At 48.2% G+C, this 24,208-nt stretch overlaps 1 protein-coding gene across 1 annotated transcript in view; it reads right to left on the bottom strand.

The window, feature by feature from the left end:
- Positions 1-279: 279 nt before the first annotated feature.
- TGM5 (transglutaminase 5) overlaps positions 280-24,208 on the bottom strand; it is a 39,829-nt gene continuing 15,900 nt past the window's right edge. Inside the window, exons 7-13 of the mRNA XM_031668989.1 lie at positions 8,609-8,747; positions 6,929-7,032; positions 6,583-6,822; positions 3,174-3,542; positions 2,462-2,622; positions 1,249-1,382; positions 280-1,034 (exon numbers count right to left, since the gene is read on the bottom strand). Of these exons, the coding sequence (XP_031524849.1) occupies positions 881-1,034; positions 1,249-1,382; positions 2,462-2,622; positions 3,174-3,542; positions 6,583-6,822; positions 6,929-7,032; positions 8,609-8,747 (1,301 nt within the window). The 3' untranslated portion in view covers positions 280-880. The remainder of the gene's footprint in view (positions 1,035-1,248; positions 1,383-2,461; positions 2,623-3,173; positions 3,543-6,582; positions 6,823-6,928; positions 7,033-8,608; positions 8,748-24,208) is intronic.

Raw genomic sequence — 24,208 nt, 5'->3', positions numbered from 1 at the left:
GTATGTAGAAATACCTGTGAGTTTTTGGCTTTTCTAACTGGATCGTAGCTGATGGTATCTCACTTATTTGTTGACGTGTCCATTGTTTATCTCCGCTGCCTCCACTAGAAATGTAAGCTCCATGAGGGCAGGGACTTTGCTTTGTTTACTTTGTACCCCTACACTCAGAACCATTTCTGGCATATGCTAGGTACTTGATAAATACTTTTTTGAATGAATGAATAGGAGACTCCAGCATCCAGGGAACAGATAGGAAAGTGATGATTACATGGGGCAAAGGAGAGCAAGGTCTGAAGTTTATTCATACTAGGGAGTTAGCTATTGCAACAACACAACGACAGTGAGCTGTTCAGCCTGTCTTTTTCTTTCCTGGATATCTGGGGCAGGGGGCAGTAAGTCATGGCCAAGTCCTACCAGTATCCTCTGACCTCTGTGCCAAATCATGCTTCTGGATAGGAGACTGTGGAATCCCTGGAATCTCTGGACGGGACACAGTGGAATCCCTGGGCCCTAAAAAGAGTCCAGGGGAGCTGTGCAAATGGTCCAGGGAAATATCCATCCATAGACATTTCCTACCTGTTCTCTGGATGCTGGAGTACCCTACTCATTCATTCAAAAAATATTTATTGAGTGCCTAGCATAGCCAGAAATGGTTCTGAGTGTAGGGGCACAAGGTAAATAAAGCAAAGTCGCTGCCCTCATGGAGCTTACATTTCTAGTGGAGACAGGGGAGACAGACAATGAACACGCCATCCCCTCTGCTGCTCTCGCTGGAGCCCTGTGAAGCCTCTGTTGTGGTGGAGAATGGCGCAGCTCGCATTTGAACTTGCTCCTTTTCCTGAAGCTTGAAAGGCACACGTCCGGCGCGTTGCTCCAGAATTTATAATGCAAAGTCTACATAAACATTCCTGTAACCCTTGATGTCCTTAAACTTGTTGCTTCTCATATTAGCTTGGATCTGCCTTTGGCCACTCTTGAAGGGGACGGTCTCCAGAATGATGCTCGCTTGATGTTGGGGTTTGAGGACTCCAAGGCTGCAACAGAGAATGCAGCATGCCAGAAAACCACAGGCATGATGATGACCCCGGAGCCCTTTTCCACCCAGCTTCCTGAGTGCGAGGGAGTGCTTCCGCTTTCCCTTCCCCAGTGTCGTGAGTCTGGCCCAGGAGCCCATGTCCAGGGAGAAGGATAGTGCTAATCTCACGGAGGGGAAAACAGAAGAGAAGGCTGAGCACTTGCAGCACTTACAGGACTTTCTGCTGTTTCTTGAAGAGGCCACTTCCTTCCACGGTCAGCACACAGTCCTCAACCTGCTCCGAGAGGGGGTTTGAAAATATCACCTGTATGGAGAGTGGCTGGTTCACAATGGCTGCTCCTAGAACCTAAACAGACCAGGAGGGGAAGGAGAATTAGTTCTCATTCCCCAACTCATGAGACATTTACGAAGGGCACTGTTCTGTAAGGTGGCAGGATACGCCATCCCCGAATATGCCACTTTGGCATAAGAATTACTTTGAGCTGAAGACAATTGAGAAGAAGCAGATATAAGAAAAGCTCTCTGGTTGCCCCTTATTTGCCTAAAAGCAGGACATAAATTTACAAAGGTGTCCCCCCTCCCCTCTCTACCAAGAAGGACAAAGGCTGATCACCAGAGATGACTTCAGACCTTTATGAGCCTGGAGAGGGCACCAGAGGAATCTACACAACAGACTTCCTAACTAAGTTGTATCTACCATGAGTTTCCCATGTATTTGCCTTCCCCAAATTCGCCACCCCTTGAGATTCAAGGTCCTTTCCCTTTCTCTTGTCACTTCTCTGAAAACATATTGCTTCTTTGCTAAGATGCCATAAAAGCCCAAGTTCCAGCCAAACCTTCATGTTTCCCCACCAGAGGGGGCTCCATGGGCTTACTTAACAGGGTCTAGGAGGCTGGTTGGCCTTGGGGAGACAGCACGGGAAGGAAGGGAGCCCTTGAAATCTTCCCACTTGGAAGATCACAGAATGTCAGAGCAGGAGGGGTCCTCAGAGGCCACCTACTCTAATCCCCTCTCTGACAGTTCAAGAAGCAGAGGCCCAAGGCCTTGTCTGAGGATGCACAGTCAAAAAATGGCAAATCTGAACTGACTTTCAGACAGGGCTCTCCCCCGACCAGAGACCCTCCCATCTGTGCTCACTTTCCTTATGTTGAACCATGGGGAAGGCCAACAGCAGGAGTGGCACAAGAGGGATCTCTTCTGTTGTCCATGGCACCTGTTCAAGGACCCATCCATAGGGCCTCTAGTGGGTGGTACAAGAGGATGAAGATCTCTCAGACAAACATTTCCCTCCTGGGGCACCAGAAGAGGCAAAGGAGGGAGAGGATGCTCTCCTAAGCAGGCCCAGGCTGCCCTCTCACAGGGCTTCACCCGCTTCCCACCAGATCCAAGGGGCCCCACAAGCCATTTGCAGGACTCCTGCCTACATTAATCGTGATGCTCGGATAAGATAAGGTGATGATCTTGTTCACCAGGATTTTCTCGGGACTGCTTTTCTCTTCACCCAAGGCACTGATGCGGATCAGCTTGTCTGTTGACAGGTACTGGCTGTACTGGGAATAGGAGATTTTGCAGGGGTAGGTCTTTGCTAGAGAAAGAACACAAGGATGGGGTGAGAGAAGCTGAGAAAATCAGCCAGACCTGGGTTGGACCTGGGGTCTCTCTTCCACAGAGAAGAGAGAGTCAACAAGTACCAAGTCCCGGGGAAGCAGGTGGCAGCTTTTCAGATGAGGAAATGCGCTGGAAAGAGCCAAAATAGCTGTCCAAGGCCATTCTGCTAGGAAATGGGAGAGCTAAGGCTCCAACCAAGGTCTCAGAGACTCAAAATCTCAGGTTTTTCCTGCAAAACCGGCTACTTTTGTTGGGGTGAGAAAGGAGGAGGAAGAGAAAGGAGGCAGAGAGGAGATACTAGGAAGGAAGGAAGGAAGGAAAGAAGGAAGGAAGGAAGGAAGGAAGGAAGGGAAGAAGGAAGGAAGGAAGGAAGGAGGAAAGAAAAGAGGGAAGGAGGGGGATCATGCCAGAGGGGACAGTAGGAATCACAGTGTCTCAGGGGTCTGTCCCCAGAACCCTGTTGGCTGGCTTGACCGCACCGACGTTGCCAAAACCGACTCTGCGGACACAAACTGTGCACATGCGTACCTTCTTTAGGAGAGAGTGTGATGAACGCTGTGTCCTGCCAGAATGGGGACAGGGGACTGCCATCGTGCAGCAGAGACTGGGCACTCAGGTTCACTTTGAGGTCCTTGAACTGAGAGGACATGTTGAGGGCCAGCAGGACAAAGCATATATCTTGGCCCATGTTGGGTGGGTCGAGCAGCTTGAATTTCAGGGAGACTTGGACCACATCACTGGGTCGAAGGGAAGGTGTATGCAGGCTCCGAGGGCTGTCCCGGCTCAGTGGGGTGGGCCTGGAAGGTTGCAACTCTGCTCCTCTTCGGGAGCTATGGAACCTTCCAGCCTTCAGCTTCTGCAAAGCCTTCAGAAACACCTGCCTCTCCTGGAGGGAACCTGAAGGTGGGGAGAGCGCAGCACCAGCTGTGACTCAGGCTGACCAGGGTACACCGAGGCTGAGCACCATCCCCCACCCAGTATCTCCACCACCAACTTCAGGCCTTCACTCCCAGTAACAAGCACTCCCTCCACTCCTCATGTGCTTTCCCAGGCAGGCTCTGCTGGCCACTTCACACCCATCCTCCCGTATCAACCACAAGCAAGGTGTATTACCATTACCATTTTTCTTCTTCTTATTCTTCCATACACAGATAAAGAAAAGGAGGCTAACAGAAGTCATGTCACCTGCCCGAGTCACACAACTAGTAAGGAGCAGAGCCCAGGCGGGAGCCAAACCTGCCCAACTCTAAAACCTGTGCTTGTGACCGCTCAACTCTATCCTGATGTCCTCAAGGGAAAGACAAAGGCCCACAAACGCAGAGAAATAAACCTCTTAAAGACAGCAGGGCATGGTGTGATTTCCTGCTCCACAGCCAGATTATTGTTCAGGGATAGACTAATTCCTGGAAACTGAGAGAAAGGAGCAGCACAGTAAATAAGTAAATACGTATGAAAGGAGGTCTAGGTGTGCGGAGTTCCCAGAGTGGCCTCAGCTTCCCCGCTCTATCCCGGGGGTCCCTGTGGGCCGCATGTGCAGGAATACTTGCCCACGCCTCCCTTATAATTCCAGAAGCTGCCTTTGTTGAGTACTTACTCCCCCCAGGGACCAGTTCTACCCCTTCAATGCATTTGCCACAACATCCTGAAGCAGAGGCCACTTTTATACCCTTGCTCTGCGGGTCGTTCTAAGCCCAGTTCCAGACAAAAGAGAACCTGAAGACATTTGCTTCAGTAAGAATGGGCCCAAAGGCTGAGTGCAGTGGCTCACACCTGTAATCCCACCACTTTGGGAGGCCAAGGAGGGTTGACCACTTGAGGTCCGGAGTTTGAGACCAGCCTGACCAACATGGTGAAACCCTGTTTCTACTAAAAATTAAAAAAAAAAAAAAATTAGCCAGGCGTGGTGGCAGACACCTATAATCCCAGCTACTCGGGAGGCTGAGACAGGAGAATTGCTTGAACCCCGGAAGCGGAGGTTGCAGTGAGCCAAGATCACGCCATTGCCCTTCCAGGCTGGGCGACAAAGCAAGACTCTGTCTCAAAAATAAAATAAAATAAAATAAAATTTAAAAAGTGTGGGCCCTGATAGATGGGAATCCGATTTAGCGCATCTGCGGTCTGTGCGACCCCAGACCCTGCCAGGCTGGGTGGGAGGAGACTGAATACTGCTGGCCCAAGGAGCACCTGAGCAGGACACCCGGGCCCACCGGGGTATGGCTCCAATCCCCCTGAGTCCACAGGGGACCCTGTGGGCCTCTGTAGAAAATGCGGTCACAGCCCCGCCCATATCCCCTTGGCACTTGCCATTTCAGTGCCCACAGACCCTGCTTCTCAAATTACAGCCCCTGCAACTCTGTCTGAGTCTTTCTCTGCTACCAGAGCAGACTCAGCTCATGCATGGGGCGGGCCAGAAGTGCGAGAGAATTTACATCCCCTAGGAACAGCCCTCAACTCATGACCGACAGGAATTGATGGATAAACACCCTAGACCCTGTGCCTGTCTGGTGCGATAAATCTGCAGTGTTGTTCAGCACTTCACACCGAATCAGTGATAGGGTTGCCAGATTTAGCAAACAAAAATACAAGGCAATTTAATTTGAAACAAACAATAAAAAATTTGGGACATCTTTTTTTTTTCTTTTTCTTTTTCTTTTTCTTTTTTTTTTTTTAAGAAATGGAGTCTCACTCTATTGCCTAGACTGGAGTGCAGTGTTGCCATCATAGCTCACTGCAGCCTCAAATTCCAAGGCTAAAGCGATCCTCCCATCTCAGCCTCCCAAAGTGCTGGGATTGCAGGTGTGAGCTACAGCTCCTGGCCTGGGACATACTTACACGAAAGCATTATTTGTCCTGTATTTTTCCTGGCAACCCCACGCCCAGAGCTCCCAGCCAGCTGTCACTGTGCTTGAAAATGTACCCTTACATCCATTTCCTCCCCTTCCCTGTCTCCCTTCCTCACTCTGCTACCAGCATTTCCAGGATAGCCTCAAAAATAAACCACTTGTATTTGAATGCTTGCCTCAGGATCCATTTCTGGGGCAACCCAGCCAAGATGAGGCCAAAGGCCGCAGGGAGAGGGTGGTGATGGCACTGCTGGGCTGCGTTCAACACTCGCCCCCTACTGCGAATCCCCTTTCCAGGTGGGGAATTCTGGAGCCTCCCTGTGTCTGTCCCCGAGGCCCATGTAGACGAACCACAGACACCCACTCATCAGTACTCCCAGCAACTGCTCAGCCCTCCCTGCCGCCCTCTACCCACCCTGCCTTGCGCCTGCTCAGATCCTCCCCAGCCAGATCACGCCTCTGGCCCTCACCCCGCCTCTGGCCCTCACCCTGCCTCTGGCCCCCATGGACTGGATATTTTTGCCTGGTTCCCTGGTAGTTGAACGTAGTGGCTGGCGTTTCTCAGTTTCCCCAGGCATTCATCTATACCGGATTAACACAGCCTCCCTGTGGCCCTGCTGCCAGGGCTGTCACCTCAGAGTCAGCCTCTGGTCCTGCCAGCCCCGCAGGGAGGAGGGTGGGAGTGAACATCTGGGCTCGCCTCAGCCTGTCCTCCAAAGACTCAGTGAAACACAATGAATTAAACAATACCCTAAATAAAATAAATGAATGGCATAGTGTTTACTAAATTCCCTGCCGTCTTCAGTGGGAGGCTGATTTTGGGGCGGGAAGCAGGGGTGAAGGATTCATATTCTGTTTGGGCTCCACAGTCCATGCGAGTGCCTTGTGGCGGGAGCTCGCTGGCCTGCAGGATGTGGGGTGGGGGTGTGACGAAGAAGTGAGGCCGTGGGGCCACCCCAACTAGGGCCTCAAAACTGAACGGCTGAGGCGACCGTGGGGCTGGGTCCTGCCTCTCAGATGCTCTCTGGCTCCCCGGGGTGGGGGAAGGTGTCTGCAGGACTGGGGCTGTGAGTAGGGCTGGCTTACTTACTTACCTTCTTCGTACTTGTAGTTCTCTGTGATGTCAGCCCGCTCATCACTCTGGATGCTCTTTGTGCTGATAAAATTGCCAACAGAACTCGTGTCCTGGTGAAGTTTCTGCTCCTTCCCTCCCTGGACGAGCCAGGACATGCAGTCAGCATTCACCATCGAAAACACAAAGGGCGTATCGTAGTTCAGGTCCACTTCTCCTTCTTTGATGGCTCTGACAGAGGCAGGGCCGCAGCAGTAGACGCCTGAAGGAGAACAGGGGAGCCTCGGTGGGCCGTTTGTTGCAGGGCTGGGCAGGGGTGGGGCACTTCCCATGGGAGCGGGTCCTGCCTTTCTTCTGGAGAGCCTCACCGTTGCTCATCTCCTGAGGTGTGGCGTCCAGCACCTGCCAGCCTCCATATCCAGGGGGCAGATCCTTCCGGGCCATCCAGCACTCATTCCAGACATGGAAGTTCCTGTGCCAAACAAAGCCAAGGGAGACGTTGTACTGCTTGGTCTTTCTAGAACAAGGCAAGGGATGGATGAGCAAATGAACTGTTGGATAGAAAGAGAGACTTAGCACACACAGGGCTTGAAACCTCTGTGGATAGCCAGGCACGATGGCTCATGCCGGTAATCTTAGTAGTTTGGGAGTCTGAAGTGACAGGATTGCTTGAGCTCAGGAGTTCAAGATTAACTTGGGCAATAAAGGAAGACCTTGTCTCATTAAAAAAAAAAAAATTAACTAGGCATCGTGGCGTGTGCCTATAGTCCCAGCTACTTGGGAGACTGAGGTGGAGCCTGGGAGATCAAGGCCGCATTGACCTCGATCAGACCACTGCGCTCCAGCCTGGGCAGCAAAGCCAGACCCTGGCTCAAAAAAATGACTAATTAGTGACAGGTCTTCCTCTCGTGGACCTCTGTTTGCCTCCCAGAAAAGAGTTTCCCTCTGTGGACTCAGCTTGTGAACAGAAAGTGAAGGCTTCCAGAGTCCACTGAAGTTAAAAATCCTTCACTGTCTCATCAAACAGTCTTCGTGGCCCCTTTGTGTGTGTTGCTGACTCACAGAGGCAGTTGCCGTCTTTGTATTAGGAGGTAAGGCCGTCCTGTGGTCAGAACTGTTGGCACTCAGGAAACAATACTCCAAAATGAAGGGCTCAGAAGCAGAAGTGTTTTTTTTGGACCTTTTCCTGTCTTCCTGTCTTCCTGTCTCTCAGTCTCATTTACCCCCATGGCTAACCATAGAAATTAAAATCTCTCTTCCCCAAGGTGGGAAGGTCATGGAAACCAGAACCCCTTTTCCCCAAAGGCAGTCTTAAAACCTAAAAATATTACCCTGGCTTTCCCTCTGCCTTTGTGTATAAGAATTGGCCATAAAAATTTTATCTGACCTACCTTGTTTGACTGTAGGTCAAAAGACCCTCATTCTAGAGAGGGTTCTGCCCCATGTTGGGAAGGAAGGAACTCACGCTCAGAGAGGCCAAGCAGAATGTAGACAGACAGGGCGGGTTTCCCCGCTCAGTCTATTAGCATTAGGTCATACCATTTGTCCAAGCATATTTCTACGTGGCTGTCCATACTCTGTTAGATTAAGCATAAAGATGGACAATTTCCCCTGTATCTTTGGGTCTTCATTCTGAAGGCTCCTGTGTATACGTTAATAAATGTGTATGCCTTTTCTCCTATTGATCTGATTTTGTGAGTTGATTTTTTCTTTTGTTCAAACAAACCTTCAGAGGGCAGTGAGGAAATTTTCTCCAGGCCCCACAGAACCAGGAGGTTCTGTGAAGGAGGTGACAAAGATGAAAACCTCAACCCGGAGCAGAACGTTCTTATGATGTGAGACTTCTAAACCCCAAATGGGCTTTGTTCAGCTGTCTCCCAGCTGAAGATTGGCAAGAGGTGTGGGGGCAGCCTTGGCGTTGCGGGGGGCGGGGTGGAGGAGGTGAAGGGGAGGGAGCAGACTCACGGACATCGTCCTGCCCTTCCTCCTGCCATGGGGCTTGGCTCTGATGTGTGGCCCTAGAAATAGGTTGAGAGGTTATTTCTCACCAGATAGTATCCTTCTTCTTATTCCCCAAAATCCGGCCCGTGTTGTCATAATACTCGTCTATGATCAGGTTTCCATCTGTGTCGTGGCCAGAGTCGAAGTTGGTGATCACACGGGTGGGGATCCCCAGGCACCTCATCACTGCAAAAGGGCAGAAAAAAGTCACCTGTGAGCTGTAGATTCCAGACCTGTGTATTCCTGGACTTTGGGGCCTGGACCTGGAGAAATCTTCCATCCGTCATCTGCAGGACCGTGCTGGAGCTGTTTGGAACACTGGAATAGTGATATTTCCAACTTCCCTCCCCACTTCTGGAGCTCATGGGAGAGATTCTATGCAAAGGTCGGGATGCTGACTGCTCAGACAGGCACTGCCTGAGCCAATGAAGTCTAGCAAGCTGTGAGATCTGCTTACGCCACGAGAGTGCGACAGGCATGCCTTTCCTTTGGCAAAACTCAGAGGCCCGACTCAACTGCACTTCTCTTCTGGCCCTGAATCTCCATCTTCAAGCCACAGCTGGAATTCTATTCCTTTCTGTGATTAGGATGATTGCTCGAGACCATCAGATTCTCAAGCAAAACATTCCGTATGATTTTTCCTGGGTGTATGATCTTGGAAGCCTCTCTAGGAAAGCATCACAGATCAAGCCAACAAGGAAAGAAAACCACGTAACAAGAGCTTAGAAGAGTGAGAGTTTCTACCTCGTAGAGACATTATTGAAAGAAGGCAGAGTGCTGTCTTTATTCCTGGGGGCCATGCATTCTGTTTGCCAGCCAACTCCCTTTCTTTATCCTCTGCCGTATTTCCATTCTGTGCTTTTTTTTTTTTTGAAGTCAAAAAATCACACTCCAGCCCTAGTTCCCCAGGGAATCTCGGCTCACTGCAACCTCCGCCTCCCGGGTTCAAGTGATTCTCCTGCCTCGGCTCCCTGAGTAGCTGGGATTACAGGTGCACACCACCACACCCGGCTAATTTATTTTTATTTTTATTTTTATTTTTTTTAGTAGAGATGGGGTTTCACCATGTTGGCCAGGCTGGTCTCGAACTCCTGACCTCAAGTTATCTGCCTGCCTCGGCCTCCCAAAGTGCTGGGATTACAGGCGTGAGCCATTGCGTCTGGCTTCTGTGCTCTTTTAAGTACAAGAAAATCCCACCATGAAATGCTGTGGGGATCCCTGTCCCTTCATGTCCAGCAATGACAGCCCACTCAATTTAATAATGACAATAATAGTATCTACCAGCTGGGCATAGTGCTAAATGCTTCACACACATTATCCTCAAGACAACGCTATATGACCACTACTATTATTATCTCCATTTTGAAGACAGAGAATCAGAGGCTAAGAAAGCTTGCTACCTTGACCAAGGTCACACAGCTAAGAAGAGGCAGAGCTACCACTAACATCCTGGTTTCACTGCTAAGCTTGCAGTCAATACCGAGTCCAGCTCTCAGTAGTATGCATACAGTTCAGCATCTTAGTGTTTCCACCTAATTTTATATCCCAAGCATTTTCCTCTATTATCAAATATTTGCCCAAAGCAAGATTTTAGTGGTGATTACTTTGAAACATTTAGTTGGTTTTCAGTTTTCCCCCTGTTGTAAATACTGTGATAAATACCTTTGTAGATCAACATCTCCCTTCCTCTGGGACATATTCTAAGGGGTAAAATGACCGAGTCAAAAATATGGTTATTTCTAAGGGTTCTTCACACACACTACTGTCATTTCATAAAAACTTACAATTTTTAGTTTAAACATTTAATTGCATACAGATTTTAGCTCACCCTCTTCTTATTCTGCACTTTGACACAGAGCCTCTCCAGGCCAGGGTGGCGACAGGCCTCTGGATGGGACCAGAAAAGGGAGGGGAGAAGCCCAAAGGGAGCCTTGAGCTCGCGTGGCAGGTCTGAACAGGGCTGAAGAACTAGGGCAGGCAGTGGGTAGAGCTGACTAAGTGGGTTGTAGGTGGAGGTGACACAGGACGGCTGCAGAGGTGAGGCTGAAGGTTGAAAAGCTGTCACTGAAGGACCCTGAGACAGCAGGGAGACAAGAGAGCAGCATTGCAGAGGCACATTTATGCTAAAAGTACAGTCAGGAGGGTGGATGATGCTCACAGTAACAAGAAAATGTGCCAAGGAGGAGGGCAGGGAGGCAGAGCAGGGAGCAAGCCTCCCCCTGCCCTTCACCCGGATGGACGAGTTCATGAGTGGCCACCTGAAGGGTCAGTAGTGGTGTCAACTCCTGCTAAACATGACTTGATGAGCACTGTCCTACCCTAACACAAGCAACCGATCCTGAAGCACTTTGAAGTTCTCTGAGACCAGAGTACGAGGCTTGTGATGAACTGTTTACAAGTCTGTCTTCCTAAGGGCAGGGATTGTGTGTTATTCATCTTTCTCATTACTCAGCTATTAATAATACAGGGCAAGGCCCATTTTGCATCTTGCTGCATCTTTGCTGGATGGATGGATGGATGGATGGATGGATGGATGGATGGATGGTGTCTTGTGAATCTTTTGCCTGTTCTGGTGATTTCTGAGTTCAACACACCACTATCCTAATGGCCGTGTGATGCTTTGGGTACCAAGCTCAACTGTCCGTAGAGCATAAGCTTTGAGTGGTGATGGATTTGCACTGATCCAGTCTCACCCTTTGCTCATCATGGCTTGTGAGAGGACTTGGATGGGGAGCAGATTGTCACAGTAGAACAGAATGAAGTTACAGAGGGGCAAGAATGGTTTCTTACATAGGGGGTGAAGCGAAGGCATCAGCTTCAAGGCACTCAGATCTGTGCAGCAGAAGCTGTGCACACGCATGTTTCCAGGGGCCTTGCTCCCTCTGTCCTTCTGGTTCTGTCCTCCTACAAAGAGCTCATCCCGACTATGGCTTTCTCTCCCACTTGTGTGCCCAGGACTCTTGAATTTGAATCTTGAGCCTGTCTGGAGACCTTGCTGTCACTGAACACATCCCTCACTGAACTTACTGTCTTCCAGCCTTTCTAGTCAAGGACATCATCATCATAGGTACCAGAAATGGTGCCAAGCACAGCGCGGGGATTATCTCCCTTAGTTCTCTTCATGCCCATATGATTATCCCAACTTTAAAGATGAGACACCTGGAGCTTAGAGAGGTAAGGTCACATGGCAGAAAGAGAAAAGCCAGGGCAGGACATAAACCCACGTTTCTCTGATCTCAAAGCCTCTCATGCTTTTAACTGCAGGCCACAACACTGCAACTCCACTGGACATCCCAGCCACACCTCAGTCTCAATGCACCTTCCTCTGTGAAGTTTTCACCAATGACTCCACACCACACTCATCCCTTCTCGTGCCCTCACATAACCCTGATCACCTGTGTCACACATTTCAGCACTGGATTTGGCTGTCTGTAATTTAATGTGTCTGTCTTATCTTGTCTGCCAAATTACACATCCCCCTAGAGTTGAGCTCATATAAGACTTTTCTTGCATTTCTACATTCCTAGTACAAGGCTGGGCACAGGGTAGGTGCTCATTATATTCCTGTTAAAGTAAGGCACCTTTAACCTGTTCCTGCAGACTCTCAGTCCTGATGACTCACAGCTTGACGTGAGATTTAGGTGACCTGTCACTGATGATTTTGAGGGCTCTGAGTCCCTGAGTCCCTCGTAAAAGAGAAACCCACGTGGGGAATCTGTGCTTATGGACATGCATACACTACATGCACATGCACTGATGCAGTGACAAGTGGGCAAAGGTGAATGAGATCTCAGAGTTGGGAAGGGGCCACAGAGTTATCAAGGTATATCACTCTGCATTCTCAGCATCAGCAATTACATTTCTTCATTCAGCCATTTAGTAGTCATTCAGTGATAAGTGATGAGACCAGGTAGTCAATTAGATGAAGAGGATACAATAATGAAAGACATTCCTGCCTTCAGGGAAGATAACTCCACTTGACTGGTAGTGGACCATGTCCTAATGGTGTATTAAAATGATGAGGATGGGGCCAGGCACAGTGGCTTAGGCTGGTAATCCCAGCACTTGGAGAGGCCAAAGAGGGAGGATCGCTTGAGCCCAGGAGTTCGAGACCAGCCTGGGCAACGTAGTGAGACCTCACCTCTATAAAAATAAAAAAACATAGCTGGGTATGATGGCGCTGTGGTCCCAGCTACTCAGGAGGCTGAGGCAGGAGGATTGCTTGAGCTCAGGAAGTTGAGGCTGCAGTGAGCCATAATGGCACCACTGCACTGCAGCCTGGGTGCTCCAGCCCGGGTGACAGAGTGAGATCCTGTCTAAAATAAAATAAAATATCTAGTATGTTTCAGGATTGGCTGTAAAGTTCTTTTTGCTCCCATGTGGAAATGTGGCCCTAATTTTACAAGAAAAATTCAGTGGAAAGTTAGAGTTCAGTTTATTGAAATGCATTCAGTTAGCTTTACTGCCACAATCCCACGGCTTTTATTGAGAAATGTGGCCAAAACTTAAGCTCATAGAGCCCAAGTAATTGAGTGTAAATGTGATGACTTTTATCACCTTTTAGTTTCTCCCTGAATGCATTAAGCTTCCAAATGATAAATATATCACTTTCTGCTCTTTATCCCATGCCTTTAATCGTCCCTTATAACCAAGATGATCATATTGCTTTGGTCTTTCAGATTTGCTATCACTAGATCATATTTGAACTGTTCTCTCTCTCACCTGTAATGGGAAGGAAATGAAATCTTATTTGTTTCCTTAACAGTACCTTAAGTATGCAAAGGTATACCATCTGTTTTCCACGATAATCTCCGGTCTTCTAGCCTGCACTAAGACAAGGCCCTACCAAAATTATTTTTTGATAAGGGGTTGGAGGCAATTAAGAACTGAACCCTAGTCATCAAAGTGCAATAACCTGTTACTCAAGAAGTACAAATGAGCACTGTTTGCAGAGAAATAGGACATGGAAACAAGGATATCAACCTTGAAGGAGCAAAGCGCAGCATGTAGGACCTGGGTCATGTATTAGCTGAAAATGGCAGCGCAGAAGGTGGCAGTGGGCAGTTACCATGGAGTTGTGAGACCTGCTCTGTGGCTCTGTGGCACATTTGTAAGGGTTATCTGGGTGTGTGTGGCGGGGGGAGGGTCTTAAATGGCAAAAAAGTCCCCTTCACAGTGAGCAGTACAATCACTCCCTCCATCCTCACACAAGTCAGTCTCCTGGACCAGTAGAGAAAAGACAAAAATGTCAGCTGCTTATGCGGGGATGGACAATCAGAAGACTGCTTTAAAAGGCCTCTAGTCCAAATGTTTAATATTAATATTTTGTATCTAACTTCCAGTTGCAAAATACAAAGAACAGAGGCATAAGATGACCAACAACACAGTGAAGCCCTCAGGTAAGTCTGAAAGGTAGAGTTGTGCAGGACAACTGCCTCAGTGTCTTCAACCAAGTCACATATTGAATTAAAGTATCTCTTTGATATTAAAGGAGACACAGAGGACATTGCAACCAGGTGCGATGTTTGGTTCCTCATTAGATCCTGGTTTGGACAAACTGACTGTACAGACACAAACTGTAGCCTTGCCCCCACCACTTCATGCTGGCAAAGACTGAACCATCTCAGCCAGGCATCAAGGTCAATGTCAACCGTGATAAGTCGTATCGACGGCAGGTACCCCTGATATTATGTGAACAGGAAGCACTACTTTTGTTGTCTTCCTTCTCAAAATACATACTTCTAGTATGATCATGAGGACAATAATAGACAAATCGCAATTGAGGGACTTTCCAGAGCAGCGTCCAGGCCACCACACAGGCACGGGAAGCCCAAAAAGAACTCAGCAGTCTTATCGAGTTAACGAGATGAGATCACAATTGCGGGAAGCCTAGAGGGCTGAAATTTGCAGGGTGGAGTGTATGCAGGGGAGAGAGCTGAACAGAGAGAGTATTCCAGAGATCTGCAGAGGGGTCTTTCAAGTCTTTGGCTGAGTGGTGATCTGTGCAAGCATGGGGATGAAATTCCAGGAGGCCAGATAAAGCAATAGAGCGGAGAGGCCACATAATACATTGGGCATTTGATAAGAGTCTTCAGAAGAGGCATGACTTAGTAGTGGGGCTAAATTAAGCTTAGGGTAAAGACTGCTCTGGAGCCATTAAGACAAAGCTTAAAAGCAAACCTCAAGGAGTTCGAGACCAGCCTGGTCAACATGGTGAAACCCTGCCTCAACTAAAAGTACAAAAATTAGCTAGGCATGGTGATGGGCATCTGTAGTCCCAGCTACTCAGGAGGCTGAGGCAGGAGAATAGCTTGAACCCGGGAGTCGGAGTTTGCAGTGAGCCGAGAGTGCGCCACTGCACTCCAGCCTGGGCGACAACAGAGAGACTCTGTCTCAAAAACAAAAAACAAAAAACAAAAAGCAAAAAAACCTTCAAAGGCTCAAATTAATCTGCAAGGAATTTATTATTGCTGTACCACACAAAGTCCTTTAAAGGAATAAAACAAAATTCAGTTCTTAACAGCATAACACAATAAAAAATGGGTAAGCATGCAAAGAAACAGGAAAATATGACCCATATAGCCTGTAAAAAAAATTAATCAATAGAACCAGATTCAGAAATGCCAGAGATCATGAAATTAGCACAAAGTGATGAATCATTCATACTCCACACCTCAGCATCATGTAATATACCCACATAACAAACCTGCACAGGTGCCCCCTGAATCTAAAATTAAAGTTGAAATTATTGTTTAAAAAGCTGATCTCAAAAAAAAGGAGACAAGGACCTCAAAGAGCTATTTTATATATTATAAATATGCTCAAAGTGCTCGAGAGGAGTTATAGAAAAACAAGAACATAACGAGAAGAGAAATGGGAGGTAAAAAAAAAGACTCAGTCAGATAAAAAATACACTGGCCTGAAAAAATAAATAAAAGTAAAACTATATACATATGTATATAAAAGACAAATACAATACATGAAACCAGCACCATACTGAATTAAATACTGCACAAAGATAATAATATGTTCTTTTGTGAAAACACATCCAACTACAGTGCTACATATTAAACACATGAAAATGTTTCCCTATCATGCAGAGAGGCGAATAGAAGTGGGCTATGAGAAAAAAGGGGGAAATTAATTAATTAATTTTAATAAGAAGGGCCTTTTACAAAGAGGGGCCTGAGCAGACCAATTATGGTAAGTGCCATGAAATGAGGAATATAGTTAACTCTAAACGTTCCAAGGAAGAAAGGAAATAAAAGGGGAAAAAAGTAGGAGAGAGGGGAACTGAAGTTTCAGGGATAGCTAGAAACAACTTATTTATTTATTTTTATTTTTATTTTTGAGACAGAGTCTGGCTCTGTTGCCCAGGCTAGAGTACAGTGGTGTGATCTTGGCTCACTACAAGCTCCGCCTCCCGGGTTCACGCCATTCTCCTGCCTCAGCCTCCCGAGTAGCTGGGACTACAGGCGCCCGCCACCACGCCTGGCTAATTTTTTGTATTTTTAGTAGAGACAGGGTTTCACCGTGTTAGCCAAGTTGGTCTCGATCTCCTGACCTTGCGATCCACCCACTTCGGCCTCCCAAAGGGCTGGGATTACAGGCGTGAGCCACCGTGCCAGGCTGAAACAACTTTTGAATAAGACCCCGCCAAACCCCTGGAGCCCAAGAGGCAGAGATTAAAACAGTACCAGACTAATTATAATAGCTAACATTTAGATAAAACTATGTGCCAGACATCTTTCTATCTAGTCTCCATGTATTAGTCAACAACCTTACGAGGGAACATTCCATGCTATCTTATGTCAATGGAAATCAATGGAAAATAAGGCAGGTTTGTGTTTAGTCCAGGGCATTGCACAAAAGAGTTTGAACTGGGATCTAAGAAAAGGTTGCGGTAAAATAATGCACCAGGGCCTTGGCTGCGGTTCCTTCTTTAAGATGTAAGGGTAAAAACAATAAGAACAAGAGTTACTGTGTTGAAATGAAGATGAGATACTTTATAAAGGCCCCTACATAATTGAGTTAGAAAAATCTTAGATAATATCTAGCTCAGGGGTTTTCAAAAAAGCATTAAGCAGAGGACCCTATATGCAAGCCTATCATAAGTGAGGATTTGATATATCAAAGACATGCAAGTTGGGTTGCTTTAGTTTAAGAGGAGGGCCCAGTCACAGTCCCAACCAGGCAGCCTCCCATCTCCCACACCCTTTCCCACCTCCCCTTCCCCTTACAGCCCCTGGGACCTTGGACCCTATTTTACAGAAGAGGGATGGTGCTGTACATCCGCTTACAGTCATACATTAGTACCTCCCAACCCTCAGCCCAAGTCATTGCTCTCCCCTACCCCACTTCCAAACCCACGCAGTTATGGGCGAGAATAGACCAGGCATATCCCAGGATGCCTGGCTTCTTCTCAAACAACTTTCTTGAGATACAATTTGCATGCCGTAAAATTCACCCTTGTAAAGTGTACAGTTCAGTGGTTTGTAATATAGTCACAGGTTGTGCAACAATCTCTACTGTCTAACTCCAAAACATTTTCACCTCAGAAGGAAACCTCATTACATTAGCAGTCACTCCCAACTATCCCCTCCTCCCAGCCCTAAGCAACCACACTCTACTTTCTATCTCTATGAATTTGCCTGCTCTGGACATTTCATACGTATGAAATTATACACTAGGTGGCTTTTTCACACCTGGTTTTTGGGGAGTTTTCAGGTAACAAAACATCACTGTTCCCTCTGTTCTCTTGCTATCGTGCAAGGCATGCAGGCTACTTCCCAGACCTCAGCCAAGGGCTGAGGGTTCTAACTTTGTCAGAGAGTGAACGGCCAGAACGGGAAGAGCCTGAGAGCCTAGAGCTCTAGGGTGCCCGGCCCTGGGTACAGGAAGGGTAGGCCAGGGAGTTCTCTAAAATTCTCAAGTAACAGGCAACTAAATGGATGCCAAGGACACAGCACATCCCCAAAAATTATAACCTCATCTTTGATGCATACAAAGCCTCCTTTTGTGGTTTTTCTATGGGAAGTTGAAGTCAATGTGTCAACACGTAGAAAGGCCACCCGGGGAGGCAGGGTCAGATGTGAGATGCACATCTGAGTCAGACCAGAGTCCCCAGGTCTTTAAGCCTGCTTCCTCATCTGTGAAAACGGCTATAATGATGCTGACTTTGCAGGTGGAGGTCAGATTAGTAAAGCAGAAGCGCCCAGTGTTCCTGCGGACTTAGTGCTGGATTAATGGCAGCTACAGCGGGGCCGCTCATGAGTAAGGCCTGATGGTTAGTGTTTGGAGAAGGAAAGCGGACAAGATGGAGGAAGGTGAATCGCGATGGAGCAGTCCCTGTTTCCGGGTTCTTCATCACAGATTTTCCCGCCACTCGAAAAGAACCAAATCAACTGAACATGCAGAATGACGCTGCCGGGGACACCGAAATTCAAGAAGCCACTCCTACATACACACACGCCCCAAACTTCCTCCCCCTTCCAGCTCCTGTAAGCATAAAGTCCACTCGGGCCGGGTAGGGCCGGGCGTGGACTTCTGCCCCTCAGATTTGTGGACCGAGAACATCACCCGAGCCACTTCCTGGCCCCCACACCTGAGGACCAGTGAACCTCGCCTGAGAGTGTATGCATATTTGCAATAAAAGACTGCCACTTTCTTAATGCATTCTTTGGCCTCATGTTTAATTACTTAGTTTCTAAATTAAGTTACATTACATTAAATTAAAACAGTTGGTGCCGGAAACCCCACCTGGGAGGACACCCTTCAACATCCCCTGGGGTCTGAGGAACCTCCTCCCAGCCAACCGCTCCCAACCCAACCAGCCACCAACAACAAGTGTTCCGCTTTCCACTGGTGCCGCCTGAGAATTTCTTCTTCGGTGAGTACTCCCTTTGTTAACAACTATCTCCAAGCCCGCTTCGTGTCCTGGCCTAGAGTCGCTACCAAGGACGAGCTACCCTGTGGAGGTGGTGCCTCAACCCGGAGACGCCCCGGGCTCCTGAAGTCCTCACCTCCGTTAGGTGGCCCAGGAGCCTCGGTTCCCAGCAGCGCAAAGGACGCTTTGCCACTGCGTGAGGTCGGTTTTACTTGGTGGTTAAACAACAATTTCACAACTAAAATCCCTAGGAACACCCCCTTTAGGGTGTCTCCTCCAAAACTTGGAAGCCTTTGCATTTAGCCCAAGATTTAAACTAAAGCGCTAATTTCTCTCTTCCACTGTGGCATGGCCAGAGTATAAATTAGACAACCAATCTCAATGGCCACCACATGGCACACTTCTGATCATAAATATTCCACAGATCTTCTAATTTCTGCCAAAGGCTTGGAAAGTGGTCAGGAGATTATCTATGTCCAAGGCTTTGGGACTTGCGCCTGCACCTTGTGCCCAGTGTTCAATGGCCTGTGGTCTTGTGCCAAAACCCAGCCCCTCGCCTCCACACCACAAGCAGAGGGAAGATTCTTCTTCCATCTCAGACGAGGCCGACGGCGGGGCACCTCCCTCCCAACCTACTAAAACTTCTCCCTTATGCTCCTCCTACCGCCTCTCCCTCAGCCACTCCTTCTTACCTCTCCCCATTTCCCCACATTCGCTTCCAACTGACCATGGTATGCCCCCACTAGTCAGCCCTCTACCAGTCAGCCTGCCCTAACCCCACCGTCAGCCTGCCTCAATCCTACCCGACTGGTCAGTCTGTTTCAACCTCCCCTGTTAGTTTGTTAGCTCCCCTCCCAGAGGCTGAGCTTCTGCATCAGTTAGAGTCCATGTCCCTTTTCCTTGACAGGACCTTTCCAAGATTGAAAACGGCTCGGCCATTTCTCTGCTAACCCCACCCTGTATTCCAAGGAGTTTCGGCTACCTATGCCAGGTATATGATCTAACCCTGGGTATGACTTATAGTCATTTTGTCCTCCCTCCCTAAACTCCAGAGGAAAGAGAGCGATTCTGTGCTCGGCCAGGCAACATGATCAATGGTGACGCAACTGGATTTCTCACTGTCCTGTTAGGGAGAGATGGCTGTCCCGTCCATAGAACCAGATTGGGACTACTAACCACAGCAGCCTGCTCATAGGAGAGACATTATGGTTCAAACGTCTCTTGGGTCGGGTATGCAGGCAGCCTCTAACAAAGTGGTCAATTTTGATAAACTAAAGGAAATTATCCAGCACTCAGATGAGAATCCGGCTTCCTTCCTAAATCGCCTTACAGAGGCACTAGCCCAATTTACTCGGCTAGATCCCACCTCCCCAGCCGGAGCAGCTGTCCTAGCCTCCTATTTTATCTCCCAGTCAGCCTCAGATATTCGAAAAAAGCTAAAAAAGGTTGAAGATGGGCCTCAAACCCCCATACAGGACTTAGTAAAATTGGCCTTTAAAGTTTTTAACTCCAGAGAAGAAACAGCTGAGGCCGCAGAGCTAGACAAGGAGAAAAGAAGGGCTGTGCTTCAGGCACAAGCTCTAGTGGCTGCCCTCCAACCAGCGTTGCCCACTCTGCCGGCAGGGAAGACACAGGGCAAGTCTCCTAAGGGCGCTTGCTTCAGATGTGGAGACTCCAAGCATTGGGCTAATAAGTGCCCTCAGGCAAAGGGGAGTCTACCGTCCAATCCTTGTTTCAAGTGTGGCACAACTGGGCATTGGGCCAGTAAGTGCCCAAATCCTCGCTCGCCTACCACGCCATGTCCGGTATGCCATCAGGAAGGGCATTGGAAGTCTGATTGCCCCACTGTCAGGACGGGCCCTGCGCCTCAACGTGGTGCCTCTCCTCAAAGGTCGGAAGGCTCCTTCCAGCTCCTACACCTCGACGACGAATGACGGTGCCCTCACTCGGAGACCCCAGTCACCCTCGCCGAGCCCAGGGTAACGCTACAGGTAGCGGGTAAGCCAATTTCTTTTCTCATCGATACGGGGGCTACCTACTCAGTTTTGCCATCCTATGGTGGACCTAGCCAACCCTCCACTATTTCAGTAGTGGGGGTAGACGGTAAGCCATCTAACCCTCGCCAGACCCCAATGTTAAACTGTTGCCTGGATTATGCATATTTTGCCCACTCTTTCCTCATCATGCCCTCCTGTCCCACCCCCCTCTTAGGACGAGACATCTTAACCAAGCTCAAGGCTTCCATTAACCTGCCCTCTCATCCCCTCCCCAGCTCCAACATTCTGAGAGGTCACTTCCCCACCCTACACAAGGAAATTCGGAAGCCCCCTCAGCCCTTTCACCAGGCGACCAGGTTTTACTCAAGGACCTGCACGCAAAAGGCCTTACCCCTAAGTGGAAAGGTCCATACACAGTAATCCTTACCACTTCCACAGCAGCCAAACTCTTAGGCCACAGTTCTTGGGTCCACCTTACTCAACTAAAAAGAGCCCCGCCCCCTCAGACTCAGTGGCAGTCCACTGAACTGTCACCCACCCGTCTGAGAATAACCAGACTTAATACAAATTAAATGAGCTACGCTTTTCTGAAATTCTCCCGCTTTCTCACTATTCTCCATCTCAACTTAACTGAATTTCCCCTCATAGACCCTCTAGAAACCTTCCTTCCCGACCCTTCCCCTGACCAGTAGGTTTCCCAACTTTTTACTCTCATAGAAGACCTAGCTCGGTAAGGTGCCCTTTATGATTTCAGCAGTGTTAAACCTACCCTCTACACCTTTGTTACCACTATTATGGTTCACCCTAATTATTCCTGCTAGCCTTACTAATCCTAAATTTGTATGGAGATTTTCTATAACTGAAACCTGGTCTACTGGCAACCAGGCTCACTCACAAACGCAAGGTACTGCAGATTGCTCCCCCCAGGGCTGTCAAGATGCCCTCCTCCTTAACTTTCACCTGAGTTCTGTCGGCAACTATGACCACCCAGTCATATGTTTCTTGTATGACCAAACAGAGTATAACTGTAAGAACTACTGGCAAGAAACCAACCTGGGGTGTCCATACAACTATTGCAACATGCATGAGATAGGTTTAATGTGTGCAAATGGCATTTGCACCCCCAATGATCGACCTTTTGTAAGAAATAGAACATCAGGAGGATATATTCTTACTATTAAGGATCCCTGGGACCCCCGGTGGGCTCAGGGAGTTAAAGGTGGACTATATGCAACATCTTGGTCCTCATATCCCACCGCAACCCTCCAAATAAAGAGAGTATACGTGCAACAAGTACCCGCCCCTAAGAGTAAACAAGTAGATCCTCCTAAGAGTGTACAGGCCCTACAAAATTTAACCTCAGTTGTAAAATCTCATGAACAGAAAATACAGAAGCTGTTAAGCCCCCCAAACTCCCCTAACAATGAGGACCCATTCTCATGGCTAACACTTATTCGCCAGGGACTTAACTTAACCCAGGCTGCTGGAGTAAGGAACCTCTCCCACTGCTTCCTTTGTGCTGCACTCGGAAAAGCTCCCTTAGTGGCAGTCCCACTACCAACCGCTTTCAATATCACCACTGACTCTACCAGCTCTTCTCAAGCAACATCCTTGCCTCAAGTCCCATTATACCGTAATCCACAGAGTCAAACCCTTCCTTTTTGCTATTCTACTCCAAACTCTTCGTGGTGTGATCGCACACAAGCTCCCAGCAGGACCCAGACGGCCCCCGTTGGTGGCTACTTTTGGTGTAACCAAACTCTATCTAAAACTCTTAACCATGCCTCCATCACCCAGTCCCTTTGTGTTCCGGTATCTTTAGTGCCTAGCTTAACCCTATATAGCGAAGGAGAATTAGCTGAACTAGCTTCCCAGCTCAGCTCCAGCAATAACATCCAAAAGCGGGCTGTTTTTCTTCCCTTAATTATTGGGGTTTCCCTAGCATCGTCCCTAGTAGCCTCAGGACTTGGAACAGGGGCCCTCACCCACTCAATTCAATCCACACAGACCCTCTCCACTCAGGTCCAGGCAGCCATAGAGGCTTCAGCTGAAAGCTTAGCCTCTTTACAACGTCAAATCACCTCAGTGGCCCAGGTAGCAGCACAAAATAGACGGGCATTAGATCTTCTTACTGCTGAAAAAGGAGGAACGTGCCTTTTCCTAGGAGAGGAGTGTTGCTACTATGTAAATGAATCAGGCCTGGTTGACACCAATGTCAAAACATTAAACAAAATCAAAAAGGAGCTTCAACAATTTAACGCCCCCTTAACCCCCGGACCACCGGTATGGCTGCTGCCTGTAGTACAGCAGATGCTTCCATTCCTAATTCCCATACTAATCCTCTGTCTTATGTTATGTCTTGCTCCCATTCTAATAAAATTTCTCCGAGCCAGGGTCCAAGAGATCACCCGAGTCACCTTCAACCAAATGCTCCTGCATCCCTACACCCAACTGCCAACCTCAGACCCTAACTACGCCCCTTAACAGCAGGAAGCAGCCAGACAGACCACGGCGCCCTAAATTCTTATAATCAATAAGAGGTTGGACTGTTTGGGTGAAGGAAAAGGGACAAGATGGAGGAAGGTGAACAAGATGGAGCAGTCCCTGTTTCCGGGTTCTTCATCACAGATTTTCCCGCGCCCGGGAAAAGAACCAAATCAACTGAACATGCGCAGAATGACGTCAAGCCGGGGACACCGAAATTCAAGAAGCCACTCCTACATACACGCCCCAAACTCCTCCCCTTCCAGCTCCCAGGCATAAAAGTCCACCGCCGGCAGGAGCCGGCGTGACTTCTTCGGCCCCCCGCATTTGTGGACCGGAGAACATCACCCGAGAGCGCCAGCGCGACTTCCCTGGCCCCCCACACCTGAGGACCAGTGAACCTCGTCTGAGAGTGTATGCATATTTGCAATAAAAGACTGCCACTTTCTTACGTACTTTGGCCTCATGTTTAATTACTTAGCTCTCCTAAATTAAGTTACATTACATTAAATTAAAACAGTTAGCACATGGCTTGAAGAGCCAGCCAGACTCGGGTATGAGACCGACTCCGCCACTCAATCTCCTCTTCTGAAAAATGGAGATGGTAGGTCCCATCTCATAAGGTCATTTAGGTGATCAGACAAGATGACCCTAACTGATGCTTCCTGAGCACTCACTATAGCCGGGCACTATTCTAAGCACTCTCCAGTATGAAGTCACTCAATCCCTTCAATAATCCTGTGAGGTAGGTACCATTACTTTCCCCACCGTACATCTGAGGAAACCGAGGCACAAGTTAAATGACTTGACCAAGGTTACTCAGCCGATTAATGGTAGTGCTGGTATGCAACCTCACGCATCTTGCCTCCAGAGTCCACATGCTTCTCTGCTACCCTAGGCCATCAGGGTTTTAGCACAGTGTCTGCTGACACAAAGGAAGTCCCCAGTAAACATTAGTTACTGTGGCTATGAAATAATAACATATATATTTTCAAAAAACATGCTTTGGGAACTGTTTGAGGTTAAGGAGTTTGACTAAATCTTTAATTTTAACTTTAGTTGAAGACAGAAGCTGGGTCTTACCCATCTTATATCCAAGAGCTCTTGGAACACAGTGAGTCCCTGGTGTAGAATAAGGACTCAATAAGTATTGCTGGATGAAGGAATGAGTTTTTCAAACTGCTGTATTTATTCATATATAACATGGTAACTCTTTTGGGGAAGGTTGGTGCTGATTGAGCTACAGGTGACCGGGCCACGTTTGACCTACTTTGACCAAC

This window comes from Papio anubis, chromosome 7, assembly GCF_008728515.1.
Source record: "Papio anubis isolate 15944 chromosome 7, Panubis1.0, whole genome shotgun sequence".
Taxonomy (NCBI): domain Eukaryota; kingdom Metazoa; phylum Chordata; class Mammalia; order Primates; family Cercopithecidae; genus Papio; species Papio anubis.
This window is presented reverse-complemented; position numbering and strand designations above follow the sequence as displayed.